General features: G+C 39.1%; 1 protein-coding gene across 3 annotated transcripts in view; it reads right to left on the reverse strand.

Annotated features, from left to right (window-relative positions):
* Positions 1-1,545: 1,545 nt before the first annotated feature.
* Positions 1,546-20,396, reverse strand: part of rpp30 (ribonuclease P/MRP 30 subunit) — a 44,562-nt gene continuing 25,711 nt past the window's right edge. Inside the window, exons 7-11 of one of the 3 annotated variants that reach the window (XM_043712438.2) lie at positions 14,060-14,176; positions 12,524-12,553; positions 5,872-5,909; positions 4,668-4,747; positions 1,546-4,353 (exon numbers count right to left, since the gene is read on the reverse strand). In XM_043712438.2, coding sequence (XP_043568373.1) covers positions 4,241-4,353; positions 4,668-4,747; positions 5,872-5,909; positions 12,524-12,553; positions 14,060-14,176 — 378 coding nt within the window. In that variant the 3' untranslated portion in view covers positions 1,546-4,240. Of the gene's footprint in view, positions 4,354-4,667; positions 4,776-5,871; positions 5,910-12,523; positions 12,554-14,059; positions 14,177-20,396 lie in introns of all 3 variants that reach the window. The other 2 variants (XM_043712443.2, XM_043712442.2) reach the window with 2 other exon arrangements.

Genomic DNA, 20,396 nt, shown 5'->3' on the forward strand with positions numbered 1-20,396 from the left:
TATCTGAATGGAGAACAAATTATTATGGGTAATTTTAATTCACATATCAACTGAAAACATCAGCTTAGTTCTAATGGCCTTAATGCGATCATCAAATGCTTTCAAATAAGGTTCTTAGAGCAGGATGTTCTAGAACTGACCTGAGAACAGTCTATACTAGAATTGGTATTGTGTAACGTGGCAGGAGTAATGAACAAACTTCAAGACAAGGAAGCATGACTGAATTTTAAATGCAATTTTAATAGGAGTGAGTCTAAAACTAGATTTCAAAATTGCATAAGGGCAACTATGTGGGAATGAAAGTTAAGGTGACCTAAGTTAACTGTATTATAATATTAAGCTGTAATATTAAGCTGGCAGATAGATCAGTTGAGAAACAGTGGTAGGCATTTAAAGGGATACATTAGGGTGCTCAAGTTAAGTATATTTGTACATCAAAGGAAAATTCAAAAGGGGTGAACACATCAGGTGTGGTTAATTAAAGAACAACAAGCTTAAGGGGGGAGAAAAAGCAAATGTACAAAGGAGAGAGGCAGGTCAGATGACTGGTCAGAATATGAAGAATAGTAGAGGAGGTCTAAAAGTTTATCAGGACGTATAAATTAGAGCATGGAGAAGAAATGTGAAGGTAGTTGGCAAGAATTTCAATTCAATTCTTTCAACAAACGGAAAAAGTAAGTAGACATAAACTCCCAGTTCTCAACCACTGGAGGGCATCAGTAAAAAAAAAGTGCAGGTGCAATGAATAAATATTTTGCTTCTGTCTTCACTATTGAATATCCAGTAATACCTATTAATCAAGAGGTTGATGGAAGAGAGAAACTTGATGAAATTATAACCACCGTGGAAACAGTACTAAAAAAGCTGATTAAACTACAGGTTGATAAAGTCTCCAGGTCTTGATGGACAGCATCCTGAAGTCTTGAAGAAAAAAAAAAGGGTGGCTATTGAGGTAAAAGATGTATTAGTGTTAATTTTCCAAAACCTCTGCAAGGTTTTATTATACTGGAAAATAGCAAGAAAAGATGGATACCAAAAACAGGAAGCTATAGGCCAGACAGCTTGACAACTATTGTGGGGAAGCTGTTTATATCAATCATTATGGAGGTTATAAGTAGACACTATGGAACCATACAAAGTAATCACGAAGAGTCAGCACAGTTTTGTGAAAGGGAAATCCCATTTAACCACTTTATTGGAATTCTTTGAAGGAGTAACATGTATTGCAGATAAAAATGGAGCTTGTGGATTGTCTGAAGACATTTAATAAGGTTACCTATAAAAGGTCATGGCACAAGTAGGCACTTGTGGTATAGGGAGAGACATACTGACAAATAGAAGAAACGATTTGCTTAACTGGGCCTTTTTTAAGATTGGCAGGATGTAACAAGTGGGGTTTCACGGAGTGCTCCACTTGGCCCTCAATTGTTTGTTATTTATGGATGAAGCAAAGTTAGGTAAGAAAGTGTGTTGTGAACATGATAATGTATATAAGTTAAGCAGTCCCAGCATGTTCAATCTTTCGTTACTGTAATAGCCTCTCAGTTCTGGTATCACTGCAGTAAATCTTTATTGTATGTTCTCCAGTGTCTATATATATCCTCTTTATAGTATGAGATCCAAACATTCAGTACTTCAAATACAGCCAAACCAAAGATCTTACAGGTTTAACATCACTCTTTAATTCTCTATCACTCCAAAGTATACCCACATTTTTTTTTGTTAATATTAGTTTTACTAACCTTCATTGCTATTTTATCAATTACATATAGAACATAGAAAAATATAGCGCAGTACAGGCCCTTTGGCCCTCGATGTTGCGCTGATCCAAGCCCACCTAACCTACACTAACCCACTATCCTCCATATGCCTATCCAATGCCCGTTTAAATGCCCATAATGTGGGAGAGTCCACCACTGCTACTGGCAGGGCATTCCATGAACTCACGACTCGCTGAGTAAAGAATCTACCCCTAACATCTGTCCTATACTTACCACCCCTTAATTTAAAGCTCTGCTCCTCGTAATAGCTGACTCCATACGTGGAAAAAGGTTCTCATGGTCAACCCTATCTAAAGCTCTAATCATCTTGTACACCTCTGTCAAGTCACCCCTAAACCTTCTTTTCTCCAATGAAAACAGCCCCAAGTGCCTCAGCCTTTCCTCATACGATCTTCCTACCATACCAGGCAACATCCTGGTAAACCTCCTCTGCACCCGTTCCAGTGCCTCCACATCCTTCCTATAGTATGGCGACCAAAACTGCACATAATACTCCAGATGTGGCCGCATCAGAGTCTTATATAACTGCAACATGACCTCAGGACTCCGGAACTCAATTCCTCTACCAATAAAAGCCAGTACGCCATATGCCTTCTTCACCGCACTATTTACCTGGGTGGCAACTTTCAGAGATTGGTGTACATGGACACAAAGATCCCTCTGCTCATCCACACTACCAAGTATCTGACCATTAGTCCAATACCCCATCTTTTTGTTACTCTTACCAAAGTGAATCACCTCACACTTGCCTACATTGAACTCCATTTGTCACCTTTCTGCCCAGCTCTGCAGCTTATCTATATCCCGCTGAAACCTGACACATCCTTCCTCACTGTCAACAACTCCACCGACTTTCGTATCATCCGCAAACTTGCTCACCCAACCTTCTAGCCCCTCCTCCAGGTCATTTATAAAAATGACAAACAGCAATGGTCCCAAAACAGATCCTTGCGGAACACCGCTAGTAACTGCGCTCCAAGGTGAACCTTTACCATCAACTACTACCCTCTGTCTTCTTCCAGCCAGCCAATTCCTAATCCAAACCCCCAACTCACCCTCAATGCCATACCTCCGTATTTTTTGCAGTAGCCTACCATGGGGAATATTGAATTTTAAATTCTGCCACCTGCTGCAGAGGAATTTGAACTCCTGCCTCAAGGGCATTACATCAGGTCTGCAGGCATTGACGTTACCGTTATGCTGCCATTGCCGTGGCTGTGCACCATAAAACCCAATGCATCTTTATTACTCATTAATGTCTCCATTGTCATAACAATATCCTTTCAGGTTTTAATGTAGAGAGATCATATGCATTATATTAATACCACCCTATAAAATGATCAGTATGATCTTATTGAGGACAACCAAATTATTTCACCAACTATTTTCCTCTAGATTCTTAGTCCATAGAAATAATACAAAAGTACAAACACCTATTATGAAGCTTTCAAAACAAGACCTCATTTGGACTCAGGATTAAGATTAGACCAATGAAGCATGGAATATCGTTAATGTTAGAATGTCGTTGTCAAGGACCATGCTATAATAATGGAAGTGTGAAATTTAATTCTAAGTGGGGGCAATTACATTATTTATTAAAGTCTATTTATTTGATTTGGACACATTTTCCACCTTTCCTTAAATTTACCATCTCACATAAGCATTCGAAAAACAGATAGCTTGACACAGGCGGGAACTTGTATGCCTTTACAATTATCTCCTGGATCAAAGTACCTGCACAAGGAGCCTCCACCACTGGGTTTCTCATCCTTTCAGATTACCTCTCCAACAAAAATAGGATCATTAATCTCCTTCACACTCCATATATTCATAAACCTCTAAGGCATCGGCAAATATTGGCTTAATTGAAGATGTTAGTTATGATACAATGGAAAAAATATGCAAATACAGAAAACATTATCTTTTAGACTAGCTCAACTCCCTGGAACCTACTGCGGGTTTACAATGCAGGACCCATGGGTTAAGACTAACTTTTGAAGAGAAACAGTTTATTAGGATTGTATGATAAATAAGATTCAGATAAATATATTGTCTGAGAAAACATACAATATGTTAACAATTTTCATTTATGTCTAGTAATGCATAAGTGTTCAAAGTTTGTTAAGTCTTATTGAGTCCTAAAAATTTTTTATTTATTCATGATATTCACTATCTGAACTAGCATCTTTGACAATGATTTCTCACAACGTGAAACATTTGATTTTAAGTAATTTTAAACATCTGTGTTGGAACAAAATGTGCCACAGATCTTAATTATCACAAACTCTTAATTTTGTGCATTCAAAAATTATTACTGATGGAATAAAGTGTGAAATAGTAATTACAAGAGTACAATTTAAAGAACACAGCCCAATTTCAACAACATTTACAAAAAAAAATGTATATGCTTGCAAACTTAAAAATCAAATTATAAATTTGACAACGATATTTTCTCATTGTCAGTCACTTTTGGTCTTGGCTCGTTTGGAAAGAGGTCTCTCTTCATCCTTCTCTTCAACTGCTGGAGCTTTCCTCACTGTATAGATCACACCTAATGCAGTCTTTCTAGTTTCTGTATTGAAAACATGATTCAAGTTTAGTTGAAAGTGAATTCATTCATACAATGAGTATAGGAACTAAAAAGAGACTCTTCACCCAATTCTTCATTACAGTATCCACTCCTTTAATTATAGTATTATAGAAAACAATTTTAAAAACCTATTACCTTGTACTATAGACATCATTTGTTCTAAAGTTCTGATGACCCAATTAACCAGAACACACACTATAAAGCTTTGTAGTCCCATAATTAGTAAACATGAGAAAAAAAACACTAATTTTGTAAAATATAATGACAATATTAAATGACTTTGATACATTACTTACCTCCATGCAAAAGAGCTGCTCTACAGTTGGTTGACACAGCTGCTTTGGCATCTCCTTCAGACAAGCCAAAAAGCAACCCACTTGCAATATCTTAGTCAAGGATAATAACTTTATAGAAGAGCAAAAATGTTTTCTTATTACCACATTATTTTATCATTATCAAAGTCTATTTAATGTAAATTATACTTGCAAGTTAGTACTCATTAATGTCTCCATTGTCATAACAATATCCTTTCAGGTTTTAATGTAGAGAGATCATATGCATTATATTACTACCACCTTATAAAATGATCAGTATGATCTTATTGAGGACAACCAAATTATTTCACCAACTATTTTCCTCTAGATTCTTAGTCCATAGAAATAATACAAAAGTACAAACACCTATTATGAAGCTTTCAAAACAAGACCTCATTTGGACTCAGGATTAAGATTAGACCAATGAAGCATGGAATATCGTTAATGTTAGAATGTCGTTGTCAAGGACCATGCTATAATAATGGAAGTGTGAAATTTAATTCTAAGTGGGGGCAATTACATTATTTATTAAAGTTTTAATTGACTTTCACCGATATATAATTTGCCATTTCATCCAGCTGGTAGCAGTCATACTTGTGGCCAAGGAGGCTATGGTTTAACCCCAATACTAGGCTTCTGTCCCGAAGGTAGGCTACATTTTAGAATAGTATTGATGAAATTCTGCATTGATAGGAGTTGGTCTTTTGGATGAATAGCCAAATTAAAATCCTATCTATTCGGGTCACCAATTATTGGAGAAAAGGTCTTACAGTATTATGGCAAATATTTCTAAATCCATACCTGTATAAAGTAGGGTAAATAATAGTTTATTCAATTTGCTGCTGTTGCAGGAGACTCACATCTATGAAAGTAAAGAAGTTCAATGCTCAAAAGTTCAGCCCTAAGAGTTATGGGACATCCAAAGTGAAAAGTGCCATACAAATCAAACATCATTCATCAAAACGTTTTGACTAAAATATATTTGAGCTGATAAAGAATCTTCATTCAAAATATTTTCTTCATACTTCCCAATCTCAAATACTTGTAAACATTATTAGCGCAAAAATACTGCTGCAAAAAGCCACTATTGTTTTGTTAGAAAATTAAGCCCAAATAAAAGTATTAAGAATAGACTTGGTGCTCAGAGTGCATAAATATTTATTACAAAGATGTTTGCTAAGGATACAGGTTAGCAATATCATAAGGGCCTCTCAGTTCCAAAGACTGTAAAAAAGGGAATAGACCCCATCAATAACCAGATTTTTAAAAAATAAAAAAAAATCCAATTTTGGCACACTAAACATTTTGCACACTTCACAATAATATCTACCCTGGGTAGCTTTCTCAGAGTTGCCCACATATTGTCTTATGGATTGTCTGGATTTGGGAAACATTAGCAAGACTACATTTATTGTCCATCTCTATTTGCCCTGACATAGTGGCAGAAAACCTCTTTTCAGCACTTAATCCTATAACTGAGTGGTTTGTAGAATTACAATGAAACCAGACAATTTGGATATCCTGAAGAAGGGCTAATGCCCGAAACGTCGATTCTCCTGTTCCCTAGATGCTGCCTGACCTGCTGCGCTTTTCCAGCAACACATTTTCATCTCAATTTGGATATCCAGCCTATCGTTAAAGGTGTGTGATTTACATTAGTTAACAATATTTTTACTGTTTACATTTAAGGTAGCATATGGGTATTGGTTACTATTACAAACAATTTAATGTATGACAGTCAGGAAAAGCATGGCTCCCCTTGGGTTAAAAGTTTAACTTGAGAGCCATCCAGAACAGAATGTTTGGTTAGAAACCTGTCGATTGTTAAAAAGACAGTTGAAGCTTGGAGTCATAATTTAGATTAGATTTTAGGTTTTGTCACATGTACTAAAGTACAGGAGTACAGTGAAAAGTGTACATGTCACCATTCTATGACTCCATCTTAAAAATACAAAATTTCATTTCATGTTTTGGTTAGTGTTAATATTTTGGGTCCAGTGATCTTCTGAAGGAGGGTCACCCTGGACCTGAAATGTTAACTCTGCTTTCTCTCCCTAGATGCTGGCCAGACCTGCTCAATTTTTCCAACAATTTGTCTTTTTGTTTCTGTTACTTACAATGGCTGGTTATGAACACTCAAAACAATTCGGAGAGTCATTGAATGTTTTAAAATCACTTTGCTGCAAATTCAATGAGAGTGAAATCGATTTATTTTGATTTACTAATGCTGTGTTCTAAGTTTGTAAATTAAAGAAAGAAATCCAAAGCAATAAAATGTTTTAATGTAGGTTTTGGAAAAGGATTACTTACAATAGAAGACTACAAGGTCTAATTTCACCACTAAAGTATGTGGGCTCCTGGACCGTCTGCTTATCACCAGACTTACAGCATCCTCATCTTCTCCCTGCTGTTTTTAAAATTAGTTTTTCCGAACATTAAGTTCATCCTGCCTTCTTCTGGTGGCTTTGAGCAAGGGAGAAGGCGGCTGCTGAAGCAGAGAAAGTGATTGGATCCAGCTGCTCCTCATGACAGCGTCCTGGTGGGTCCATCGACTAGGTTGCTTTAATGGTGGCTGAAGACTAGGTGGGTCTAAGCCTGGGATTCCAAAGGCTCAGGTTTCCTCAGGCTTCTGCAGCGACTTTGCAGTGGTATAGTTGGTCTGACCTGGCCTGGGATTCCTGTAGGCAGCTTCAGCAGCAGTCTGGCACTCCCTTCAGCAGCTGTTTTTGTTGGCATCGGTCTGGGTCTCCTTGAGGTGGCTTCAGTGAGTCTATGACCTTATGCAATGTTTTCTCCCGGCATCACGGTAGGTCCGATCCAGGTTTCCAACAGGCGGTTTGGGTCCAAGTCCAGAACCGTGAAATGGATTAAGTGGACTTTGTCTTAAATTCTTTTTAAACTTTTTTTTCTTTGTTACATTATCGTGTTATTCTAAACTTTTTATTTCTTTATTTTCCTCCCCTCCAAATTTGTACTCCAGAATCTGTACCTGGGTACCTTTGTGGAGAAAGTGAGGACTGCAGATGCTGGAGATCAGTGTTGAAAAGCATGCGCTGGGAAAGCACAGCATTTCAGGCAGCATCCGAGGAGCAGTGGAGTTGAAGTTTCGGGCATAAGCCCTTCATCAGGATTGTGGTGCTTTTGTACTTAAAATGGTGCCATAAGTGGCAACTTGTAAACTTTTCACTGTACTCACGTGAAAAGCTAATTCAATTCAGTTCAATGCAATGCAATGCAGTGAGGGGTGTAAGAGTGCAATGATGTCATTTAATATTCAAATATTAAACTGAAATTATGGTCCAAGTTAACTCAATTGTAAATGCTCTTGCACCAAATTAAAAATAAAGTAGTCCATACTAATTTCATCATACAAACATATTAATGGCTCTATTTACAATACGAAGTTGCACATATGACTGAAATACAATCCAACATCAGATGAAATTCCTAAATTACTGTATTTCGGCAACCAGATTGTCTATCAGAAATTTACAGTTGTCTTTGCTATGGTGTTGTTCCAGTATATGCTGTGGTTCTGTTCGCCGAGCTGGAAGTTTTTGTTGCAAACGTTTCGTCCCCTGGCTAGGCGACATCATCAGTGCTTGGGAGCCTCCTGCGAAGCGCTTCTTTGATGTTTCCTCCGGTGTTTATAGTGGTCTGTCCCTGCCGCTTCCGGTTGTCAGTTTCAGCTGTCCGCTGTAGTGGTTGGTATATTGGGTCCAGGTCGATGTGTTTGTTGTTGGAGTTTGTGGATGAATGCCATGCCTCTGGGAATTCCCTGGCTGTTCTCGGTCTGGCTTGCCCTATGATAGTAGTGTTGTCCCAGTCGAATTCATGTTGCTTGTTGTCTGCGTGTGTGGCTACTAAGGATAGCTGGTCGTGTCGTTTCGTGGCTAGTTGATGTTCATGTATGCGGACTGTTAGCGGTCTTCCTGTTTGTCCTATATAGTGTTTAGTGCAGTCCTTGCATGGTATTTTGTACACTACATTCGTCTTGCTCATGTTGGGTATCGGGTCCTTCGTTCTGGTGAGTTGTTGTCTGAGCGTGGCTGTTGGTTTGTGTGCCGTTATGAGTCCTAGGGATCGCAGTAGTCTGGCTGTCAGTTCTGAGATGCCCCTGATGTATGGTAGTGTGGCTAGTCCTTTTGGTTGTGGTATGTCCTCGTTCCGTGGTCTTTCTCTTAGGCATCTGTTGATGAAGTTGCGCGGGTATCCGTTTTTGGCGAATGCCTTGTATAGGTGTTCCTCTTCTTCTTTTTGTAGTTCTGGTGTACTGCAGTGTGTTGTGGCCCTTTTGAATAGTGTCCTGATGCAGCTTCGTTTGTGTGTGTTGGGGTGGTTACTTTCGTAGTTTAGGACTTGGTCTGTGTGTGTGGCTTTCCTGTATACTCTTGTAGTGAATTCTCCGTTCGGTGTTCTCTGTACCATCACGTCTAGGAATGGGAGTTGGCTATCCTTTTCTTCTTCTCTCGTGAATCGGATTCCTATGAGTGTGGCATTGATGATCCGGTGTGTTTTTTCTATTTCCGTGTTTTTTAATGATTACAAACGTGTCATCGACATATCTGACCCAGAGTTTGGGTTGAATTTGTGGTAGGACTGTTTGTTCTAACCTTTGCATAACTGCCTCTGCTATGAGTCCCGAGATTGGTGAGCCCATGGGTGTTCCGTTGATTTGTTCGTATATCTGGTTGTTGAATGTGAAGTGTGTTGTGAGGCACAAGTCCAGTAGTTTAAGTATGCCGTCTTTGTTGATAGGTTCAGCGTCCTGTTTTCTGTTCTGTATGTCCAGTAGGTTGGCTATTGTTTCTCTGGCTAGGGTTTTGTCAATCGAAGTGAACAGTGCCGTCACGTCGAATGATATCATGGTTTCTTCTTTGTCTATGTGTATATTTCTGATGATGTCCAAGAATTCCTGTGTTGATTGTATAGAGTGTCGATTGTAAAAACTTCCAGCTCGGCGAACAGAACCACAGCAACGAGCACCCGAGCTTCAAATCTTCGCACAAACTTTGAACACTTACGGGCGAGAGACGCTGAGACAAGCCAGGAAATGGGAATCCTGCGCTAACCGACTAAGCGCCACATACGAACAACTCCGGTTCCTGCATGAATGCCGAAAGAATTGAATCCTTCCACAATGTGTCAGATACAGACCGCCAGTCAATAACCCACAAACCAGAGAAACAGCCAAGCAGAACGGATTCAGGATGATCCAGGTAATGATCACAGACGCGCACAACCGACTTCACAGATACAGACATGAAATTGCGCGCCAAAAGTCGTTAATTTCAAAAACCACGAATCAGGAATGGACCCGGACCATGGAACAGGCTGTCACCATAGGACAGAACAGGACTACACTCCGCAAAAAAACGGCACTAAAAGAAAAAATGGCCAAACTAACACACAACAAAGAGGACACTACAACACACACCTGGGTTAAAAACCTCTCCCACAGACAGCTCACAGACACGGAAAGAACAATACTGGCCAAGGGGCTCAACTACAACCACAGGGACGCCAAGACAGCAGACTTCCTAGCAGCACTAGAATGCACACTCAGGAACAATGGACTGACAGAAGAGACACAACAAACAGTGAGACAAAGTATCGTACCTATGATAATAAGGAAAAGACAAACACATAACCTCAACACCAAGGAGAGGGAAGCACTAAAATCACTAAGAAACGATAAGAACATAATCATACTACCAGCAGACAAAGGCAGAATGACGGTCATCCTGGACAAAGCAGAGTACATCCAAAAAGCACAACAACTACTTGCAGATACCAACACCTACCAAAAGAGGGAGTTTGACCCCACCCCACAGCTCACCAATAGGATAAATAACACACGAAGGAATCGACAAAAAAAACGGACAGATAACCAGAGCTGACCTACAAATAATGAAACCGGAAAGCAACAACACCCCCAAAATTCTATGGATTACCTAAAGTACACAAACCAGACATCACACTCAGACCCATAGTATCACTGCCAGGGACACCATCACACAAACTGGCCAAAGAACTACAACAGAAACTGAAACAGCTGGTCAGCGGATCCAAACACTCTATACAATCAACACAGGAATTCTTGGACATCATCAGAAATATACACATAGACAAAGAAGAAACCATGATATCATTCGACGTGACGGCACTGTTCACTTCGATTGACAAAACCCTAGCCAGAGAAACAATAGCCAACCTACTGGACATACAGAACAGAAAACAGGACGCTGAACCTAATCAACAAAGACGGCATACTTAAACTACCGGACTTGTGCCTCACAACACACTTCACATTCAATCAGATATACGAACAAATCAACGGAACACCCATGGGCTCACCAATCTCGGGACTCATAGCAGAGGCAGTTATGCAAAGGTTAGAACAGTCCTACCACAAATTCAACCCAAACTCTGGGTCAGATATGTCGATGACACGTTTGTAATCATTAAAAACACGGAAATAGAAAAAACACACCGGATCATCAACGCCACACTCACAGGAATCCGATTCACGAGAGAAGAAGAAAAGGATAGCCAACTCCCATTCCTAGACGTGATGGTACAGAGAACACCGAACGGAGAATTCACTACAAGGGTATACAGGAAAGCCACACACACAGACCAAGTCCTAAACTACGAAAGTAACCACCCCAACACACACAAACGAAGCTGCATCAGGACACTATTCAAAAGGGCCACAACACACTGCAGTACAGCAGAACTGCAAAAAGAAGAGGAACACCTATACAAGGTATTCGCCAAAAACGGATACCCGCGCAACTTCATCAACAGATGCCTAAGAGAAAGACCACGGAACGAGGACATACCACAACCAAAAGGACTAGCCACACTACCATACATCAGGAGCATCTCGGAACTGACAGCCAGACTACTGTGACCCCTAGGACTCATAACGGCACACAAACCAACAGCCACGCTCAGACAACAACTCACCAGAACGAAGGACCCGATACCCAACATGAGCAAGACGAATGTAGTGTACAAAATACTATGCAAGGACTGCACTAAACACTATATAGGACAAACAGGAAGACAGCTAACAGTCCGCATACATGAACATCAACTAGCCACGAAACGACACGACCAGCTATCCTTAGTAGCCACACACGCAGACAACAAGCAACATGAATTCGACTGGGACAACACTACTATCATAGGGCAAGCCATTCAGAGAACAGCCAGGGAATTCCTAGAGGCATGGCATTCATCCACAAACTCCATCAACAAACACGTTGACCTGGACCCAATATACCAACCACTACAGCGGACAGCTGAAACTGACAACCAGAAGCGGCAGGGACAGACCACTATAAACACCGGAGGAAACATCAAAGAAGCGCTTCGCAGGAGGCTCCCAAGCACTGATGATGTCGCCTAGCCAGGGGACGAAACGTTTGCAACAAAAACTTCCAGCTCGGCGAACAGAACCACAGCAACGAGCACCCGAGCTACAAATCTTCGCACAAACTTTGTTCTAGTATATATCAAGTGTTCAAAATTATTAACTATACAGCACAAACTATGCAAAAGCAGGAGTTTCTGAATTATTGACATCGTTTTAGTCGCTCAAACTGAATGTTTTTCTCTTGAAAAATAATTCAAACAGTGCTTTGAACACAGACTTCTTATATTTTAATTAGCTGATCTAAGTACATGGGGGAGGGGGGGGAAAGAGTTTCTGATTAACAAAATTACTGCAGAAAATGTCACTGCTCACGTACGAGACAGAGATAATAGAAGCAAAGTTGTAAATAAAATATCCGATCGAAGACACACGTTGAAAAGAAAATCAACCTTACCCTTTCTGCTGCACTTGACATAATGATGTTCTGAAAAAACAAGATATGAACACGCAAGATGAAACATATGGCTTCAGAATTTTACACAGAACAAGTCCTACATTTTATCAACACTGCCACTAAAACAAACAGGAACTCTATTTGGTTAGTAAATGAATGACAAGATTTGATAAGAAAGTAATTCAAAGTACTTTAGAAAATTGCTTGTGTTACCCATAGTCATGAACAATGACCCAGATTTTTCTGCCAGCAACAAAGTGCTAGCGCTCACCAATGACCTCAAAAAGAAAGATAATCTAAGATTTAATGACTTCTGGTGTAGATTTTCTCCCCATCTGCTGACATTAATTTAAATTGCCAGGACAAACTGATTTCCAGGTGCTTAACAGCAATGTGATCAAAAAGAATAAGTACTCACATTAAATAATTCTCAGAAACAAACCAGGAGGTAAAATGTATTGTGAATCAGTCATTATTTAAAATTTTACAGCCAAAACAAAAATCGAGGCATGAACATTAGAAGCAAAATATATAAACAAACATTTCTAAGTTATGAAAATTCTACAAAAGTAAAATTACTTCTTCAGGATCAGAGATGTGTTTTGGCAGTTATGATTTCTTAGATATCTTTTAATAGTCCAGTTACACTTTGGGGAGATGCCAAAGTTGTTGTCAGTTTCAAAGGATAATGATGGTGAACATCATCAGTTTCTGCCATTACAACTTCAAAGTCCAGACCATTTTTTAAAACCTGGAATAGTAATTGTAATTATGTTAAGCAGCTATCTTGGTATGTTAAAACTAGTATATATCTAGATAAAAAAGGGAAAAAGCTAAAAATTGATTTCATCAATTGAGTCAGACAAAAGAACAGGGATCATGACAATCACAAGGGTATATACATAACAATATGCCACCTTCACAATTTGAGGGTAGCATAATAAAACTTAGCAGTGCTCAAAGCCTATTCAGCAATGCCCATGTGCCATGAATTAATAAACACAGTAAAGGAAGTGATCAGGTAGATGTTACAATTGGAATGCAACATGACAACATGAACAAGAAGCCAGCTTTAGACAAAAATCTTTTCCATAGCCAGAATTCAACTATCTGCCAGGGACCCTATTAGAAACTGGCACTAGAACGTACAACAACCCAAGCTGTGCTTCTATTTCCTTCCAGATGCTTAAAAAGAGTTTGAGGTGCCTGTTTTTGCAGCAAACATTCTAAGTATGATATCTTAAAACAAGTTCAAAGTTATTAAACACCACATTTCCTTGGTACTGCAGAAAATTACTACTTGTGGAAGATGTTCTCAGACAAATGGGAATAGCTTGTGGTCCCAAAATCCCATTAAAAAAATCACCTTTGCTTTGTCATTGTTCATGATACAGTTTCACAGCAAATACTTTAAAAAACCCAATTAAAACTGTACACAATTAATAGTTCAACAACAATTGGAATATTTCTTTAACCTCATCCATAATCTTGATTAAAGATTTTTTTTTGAGAGAACAAGATAACTATTGTGCTCACCTTTCCTTTACATATCTGCATCAGGCTAAGTGCATTTGAAATGGTATATCTTCTCACTGTGGAATCTTTAATAGAAGGGGAATATGCTAGCTCAAAGTAAATTCCTCTCTCAATAGCCTGAAATAGAATTAGAAAGTATTCAGTAAGATGATGGATAATTCCATTAATGCATTATCTAAATGAGCAGGGTAAGAATTAAGATAACTTGCATATGCCTTAATTTCTCTCCCTCAACAATTTATATTGTCATGGCATCTTTAACATAATAAAGGCTCCCTAGGCACTTTAAATGAACTCTAAAATAAAAGGATGACACTGCTGTGGTCGATTAATTTTATGAAATAATCTCAGGAGCCTCGGAACAGGTGACAATAATAGTTTATTGAGCCAATGTTGTGAAAATCCACCCCAGAAAAGAATCTGAGGTAGTACTCTACCTCAAATGAGGATTCATCGGATATTTGTACATTGTAAATCACACAGAGTACATATGCTCAAATTCTGAAGTAGTCTGTTTTAGACAAACACGTTGTTTTTCACACATTCCAGAAGTGGTGAGATATAGGTTACCTCCGTTCTCACCACATCACATCTTCCCAGGAATCACCGTCTCCTGTCTGAAGCCTGTACTTTATTCCCGTTCTTGATTAAATCCCACTGATGTGTCTTTCGGTCATCCTCACAGTCTATTTCAAATATGGCCTCAGGACTAATACTGGATTGGCCACAGTTTCTGTAGAAATGCAGTATATTCCTCAGCACTTATGTAGTTGAACTCATTTTTTAACCTGGCTGCTTTCATTAGAGTAAATGAAAAAAATCTTAAATGATTTGCATGAGTACTGCTTATGAAAGTAACTAAAACCCTCTATCTTATCCTAATCACAGCTAGAAAAATCATGTGGATTTGTAGATCAACTAATGTCTCACCTAAATTGCTCCCCAACAACAAGCCACAGAAGGAAATATTAGGTCAGATGACCAAAGCTTGGTGAAAGAGGTAGATTTGATGGAGTGCCTTTGAGGAGGAAAAACAAGATGCAGAAAAAAAAACCGAATGCTGGACAAACTCACCAGGGTCTGGCAGCAGCTATGGAGAGAGAAATAACGTTTTGAGATCGGTATGACTCTTCTTCAGAACTAAAAGTTTTAGTTTGGGAAACGTGGTCAGCATTGATGAATTGGACCAAAGGGTCTGTTTTCACTGCTGTATGGCTCTATAAAACGGTGTTGGAAAATTATTTTCTAATCTACTTTTGAGGCAGCAGCCCAGCAAAAAGACAAGGGCTGTTAACTGTGGAGAAAGAGAGAAAAAAAAGAGACATCAAAATGGGTGTAAATTAAGATGTGAAAGGAAGGGAATAGTTCCTCTCTATCAAGGACCAAGTAAACAAGACATAAATAAGGGTGCGTGCGTGCATGTGCAAAAAACAAAATAGGAGAACTGTCATAATGCAGTTTCTGAAGTTATTCAGTTCAATATTGAGATGTCAAAGCTGTAAAATGTCTAAATGGAAAATTTAATGCTATTCCTCAAGCTTGCATTGTGCTCTGTTGGAACATTACAACAGGCCCAGGATAGAAATGTTAGCATAAGTGCAAAATGGTTTACTGAAATGGCAAGTAACTTGGAGGGGAGGGTCATTCGTACAGACAGCAGAGGTGTTCCACAAAGCAGTCATCTAGTTTATGTTTGAACCCTCCGATGTAAGGGAGGCCGCACTGTGACCAATGAATGCAGAAATCTAGATCAATGAAAATACAAGTAAAATAATGCATCACCCGGAAAGTGTGTTTTGGGCCTTGGACAGTGAGAAGGTGGTGGTGAATGGGCAAGTATTCTGCTATCACCTCTGCTGTCCCTAGGAATGACCCAGGCCTTCCAGTTACTTGCCATTTTAATAAAGAATTATGCTGTCATTTTCCACTTAGACATTTTCAGACTTGAGGTCTCAATATTGACAATGATAACCTCTGAAATTGATTGAATATGCCTGTTCTCCATTTTTCTTGTATTCTCTTCTTCACACCCCCCCCCTCCCCCCCGCCCGCAATGGCCATGTCCTTTTTCACTTGGCTCTAAGTATCGAGGACTCCTTTGCTCCCTTTAGTACTTTAATTTAGACCAACTTTACATCTTTCTCCACTGTTAATAATGATTTGCCTTTTGCATTGGTCCTTACCTCTGTCAAAAGTATTAAAAACTTCAAACCCGTTTAAACTCTGAAGTTATACAAGATTGAACGTTCACTCTCTACAGATGATCCAGACCTGGGGTTTAAGCAGCATTCTTTGTGTAAGATTTCCAGCATTCATAATATTTTGCATTTATAGAGAAGCAGAGGTGTGGATTGGTTGGGCCGAAGGGCCTGTTTCCACACTGTAGCGAATCTAATCAACTCCAGAAGGCAACTTCCAAATAAACCTGTTCGACGATAACCTGGTGCTGAGAATTTTAACTTTGGCCTTGAGATGGCAACAGTGAGCTGCCTTTTTGAACTGCTGCATCCATTTGGAGCTGACACACCCACAATGCCATTACACAGAGCCCCAGGATTTTGACCCAGTAACACTGAAGAAATGACGATATATTTCAAAATCTGGATGGTGAGTGGGTTGGTGAGGAACTGGACAATGGTGGCGGTTCCATATATCTGCTGCCCTTGTCCTTTTGGATGGTAATGGTCACATTTGAATGATACGGTTTAAAGGAATGTTAATATAGGTGGACAGTGCACACTAAATATTGTATGAACAGTCCGGTAATATAGCAACTGTTGAAATCTCCTAATCATACACAATCATTTAATTTCCTCGTAATAATACCTGGTTTATGGCGTGATACACAAGTCAAATAAAAGAAAATCTTTCACTATGTATCTTCTTAAAATCTTTCATATTTCATGAAAGACAGATTTGCCTCTTTCATCTATGTTTAGTTTAAAACTGCCAGTTTTTCAGTTACTTCATATACTCAATTCTGGGAATAGTTCTATTGCATATTCACTGTACCTTTCCATTGGTATGATGACCTGTTAGTGCCTTGAATTACATGCATATCATACTGCAATTATGACCCAATGTTATGCATAAATTCACTTTTTGTTGCTTTTATACTCCATTTATTTTTATGTAAAATTGAAACAATCCTAAACCAATTAAACTGCATTCAGTTTTAATTTAACACAATTTTCAAACTTGTGTAATGCATTTTATCTTTCCCTTTACCAAGATTAAATGCAACTTTGAAATACCTATTTTGCGATCAAACAAAGCGCGTGTCAAATGACAGGCACAATTATATTTACTAGTACAAATTTTGAAAGGACACTGCACCAGTTACATTTGTGAGCACAATTTATTCTGTGGTACTTATTCTGGTGATGGGATTTAGGACTTCAATAAACCTTTGTGGTAGGAAATAAAACTGAAAACAAAAAATGCATGGAGAAACGGAGAAGCAAAATGATTTGCCTTCTGAAAAATGATAAATAATATTTATGCTAACTTAAGATGCAAATTAAATGTTTATATTGGCCATCTTCATTTCAGTTGAAGACCTATTAGTCAGTCATTTGCTGCTACATCGTCATTTTATTGGCTTCAAGCATGGGCAGGAGGAATTATTTATCTGAAAACAATTTTAAGGAAAAGGATATACTCAACTCAAATACTATATTTGTCATCAACAATTAAATATGCTACTACTTACAAAATTAAACATGGCCAATTAGTTGAAGAATCAAGAAGTGATAATACAGAAGGAAAACCACTGGTTTCTATCTATAGCAATAGCACCCTCTAAAGGAAAGTTTGACAATGCTTCCATCTATAAAATGTGTGCATCACAAACATTTTTACTGGCTTAAGAGCAGATAAATCATTTCACTACTATATTTTTAAACCATGTGTATGTATGTACTATAGTACAAGCCTTCAGAAAGCCAGAATAACCATTAAAACTTTGTATCCTTGATGATTTCAACAACAATTTGAATATTGAAATGGGCAGCACAGTGGATCAGTGGTTAGCATTGCTGCCTCATAGCACCATGGTCCCAGGTTCGATTTCAGCCTTGGGTGACTGTGTGGAGTATGTCCCCGTGTCCGCGAGGGTTTCCTCCAGGTGCTCCGGTTTCATCCCATAGTCGAAAGATGTGCAGGTCAAGTGAATTGGCCATGCTAAATTGCCCATAGTGCTAGGTGCATTAGTCAGAAGGAAATGGGTCTGGGTGGGTTACTCCTCGGAGGGTTGGTGTGGACGAAGGGCCTGTTTCCACACTGTAGGGAATCCAATCTAACCACTAGGCTGATAGACGTAAATTAGAAATGGTTATGCAAATTTCTGAAGGCTCTTGTCCTCCAGAATGACACTAGAAAGTTAGATATATTGATAACAGAAAATAATGAAAAATAAGATTTTAAGTGATCAAGCCTGTTGTGGCCCTGGTAAAAATCAATCAGTAGGGAGACAAGTATGTTCAAACCTGCCATTCACTGATTTTAGATGTTGAAGACTGAGAAACTAGCCACATGCTCTTGAAGACTTGGATTGAATCACCTCAACCTTCTAGGGAACACAATTCTAATGTATTCCTCCTAATTTAATTTAGCTAGGTTATCACCCAGACAAACCTAAAAGTCAATCATTGACAGTCATAATGACGTAGAGCACAGAAACAGAGCCTTCAATCAACTCATTCATGCTGACCAGCTATCCAAAATTAATCTAGTCCCATTTGCCAACACTATTCATGTACCCATCCAGATACAACATTCAATTGTAATTGTACCAGCCACCACCACTTCCTCTGGCAGCTCATTCCATACACTCACCACCCTGTGTGTGAAAATGTTGCCCCTTAGGTCCCTTTTAAATCTTTCCCCTCTCATTTTAAACCTATGCCTTCTAGTTCTGGACTCCCCCACCATCAATTCCCCTTAAGATTTTATAAATCTGTGGAATGTCACCCTTCAGCCTCTGATGCTCCAGGGAAAACAGCCCCAGCCAATTCAGCCTCTCCCTATAGCTCAAACCCTGGCAACATTCCTGTCAATCTTTTTGGAATCTTTTCAAGTTTCACACCGTCTTTCCTTTGGGAGAAAGGCCAGATTTGCACACAATATTCCAGAAGTGGCCTAATCAATGCCCTGTGCTCAAATGCTCTGACCAAAGGAACAAATACCAAATGCACTGCTCACTATCCTATCTACCTGAGACTCCACTTTCAAGAAATTATGAACCTGGACTCCAGGGCTGTTTAGCAACACTGCTCAGGACCTTACCATCAAGTGTTTAGGTCCTGCCCTGATTTGCCTTTCCAAAATGCAACACCTCACATTTAAATTAAACTCTATGTGCCATTTCTCAGCCCATTGGCCCATCTGATCAAGATCCGGCTGTACTCTAAGGTAGCTTTCTTCACTGCCCACTACATCTCCAATTTCGGTGTTATCTGCAAACTTACTAACTATCCCTCTTATGTTCACATCCAAATCATTTATATAAATGACAAAAAGCAGTGGACCCAGCACTGATCCTTGTAGCACACCACTGGTCACAAGCCTCAAGTTTGAAAAGCAACCCTCCACCACCAACCTCTGTCTTCTACCTTCCAGCCAGTTCCGTATCCAAATGTCTAATTCTTCCTGTATTTCATGTGATCTAATCTTGCTAACCAGTCTATGAGGAACCTTGTAGAATACATTACTGAAGTCCATATAGATCAAATCCACTGTTCTACCCTCATCAATCCTTTTCGTTACTTCTTCAAAAAACTCAAACAAGTTAGCGAGACATGATTTCCCCCACACAAAGCCAAGTTGACTATTCCTAATCAATCCTTGCTTTTCCAAATACACAGGAATCCTATCCTTCAGGATTCTCTCCAACAACTTGCCCACGACCGATGTCAGGCTCAATGGTCTATAGTTCTCTGGTTTTTACTTACCACCTCTATTAAATAGTTAGCCAAATTCCAGTCTTCCGGCACCTCACCTGTGACTATCAATGATACAAATATCTCAGCAAGGGACCCTTGCTTTTCACAGAGTTCTAGGGTACACCTGATCAGGTCCTGGGGATTTATCCATTTTATTTTTCATTTTAAGACATCCAGCACCACCTCTTCTGTAGTATGGATATTTTTCCAAGATGTCACCACCTATTTTCCCGCATTCTACATCTTCCATGTCCTTCTCCACAGTAAGCACTGGTGCAAAATACTCATTCAGTATCTTCCCCCATCTCCTGCAGTTCCACACATAGGATGCTTTGCTGATTTTTGAGGGGCGCTATTCTCTCTGTAGTTATCTTTTTGTCCTTAAAAATGTATTT

This window comes from Chiloscyllium plagiosum, unplaced genomic scaffold, assembly GCF_037043375.1.
Source record: "Chiloscyllium plagiosum isolate Xiang-an unplaced genomic scaffold, Cpla_swu_hap1 HiC_scaffold_22, whole genome shotgun sequence".
Classification (NCBI taxonomy): Eukaryota; Metazoa; Chordata; class Chondrichthyes; order Orectolobiformes; family Hemiscylliidae; genus Chiloscyllium; species Chiloscyllium plagiosum.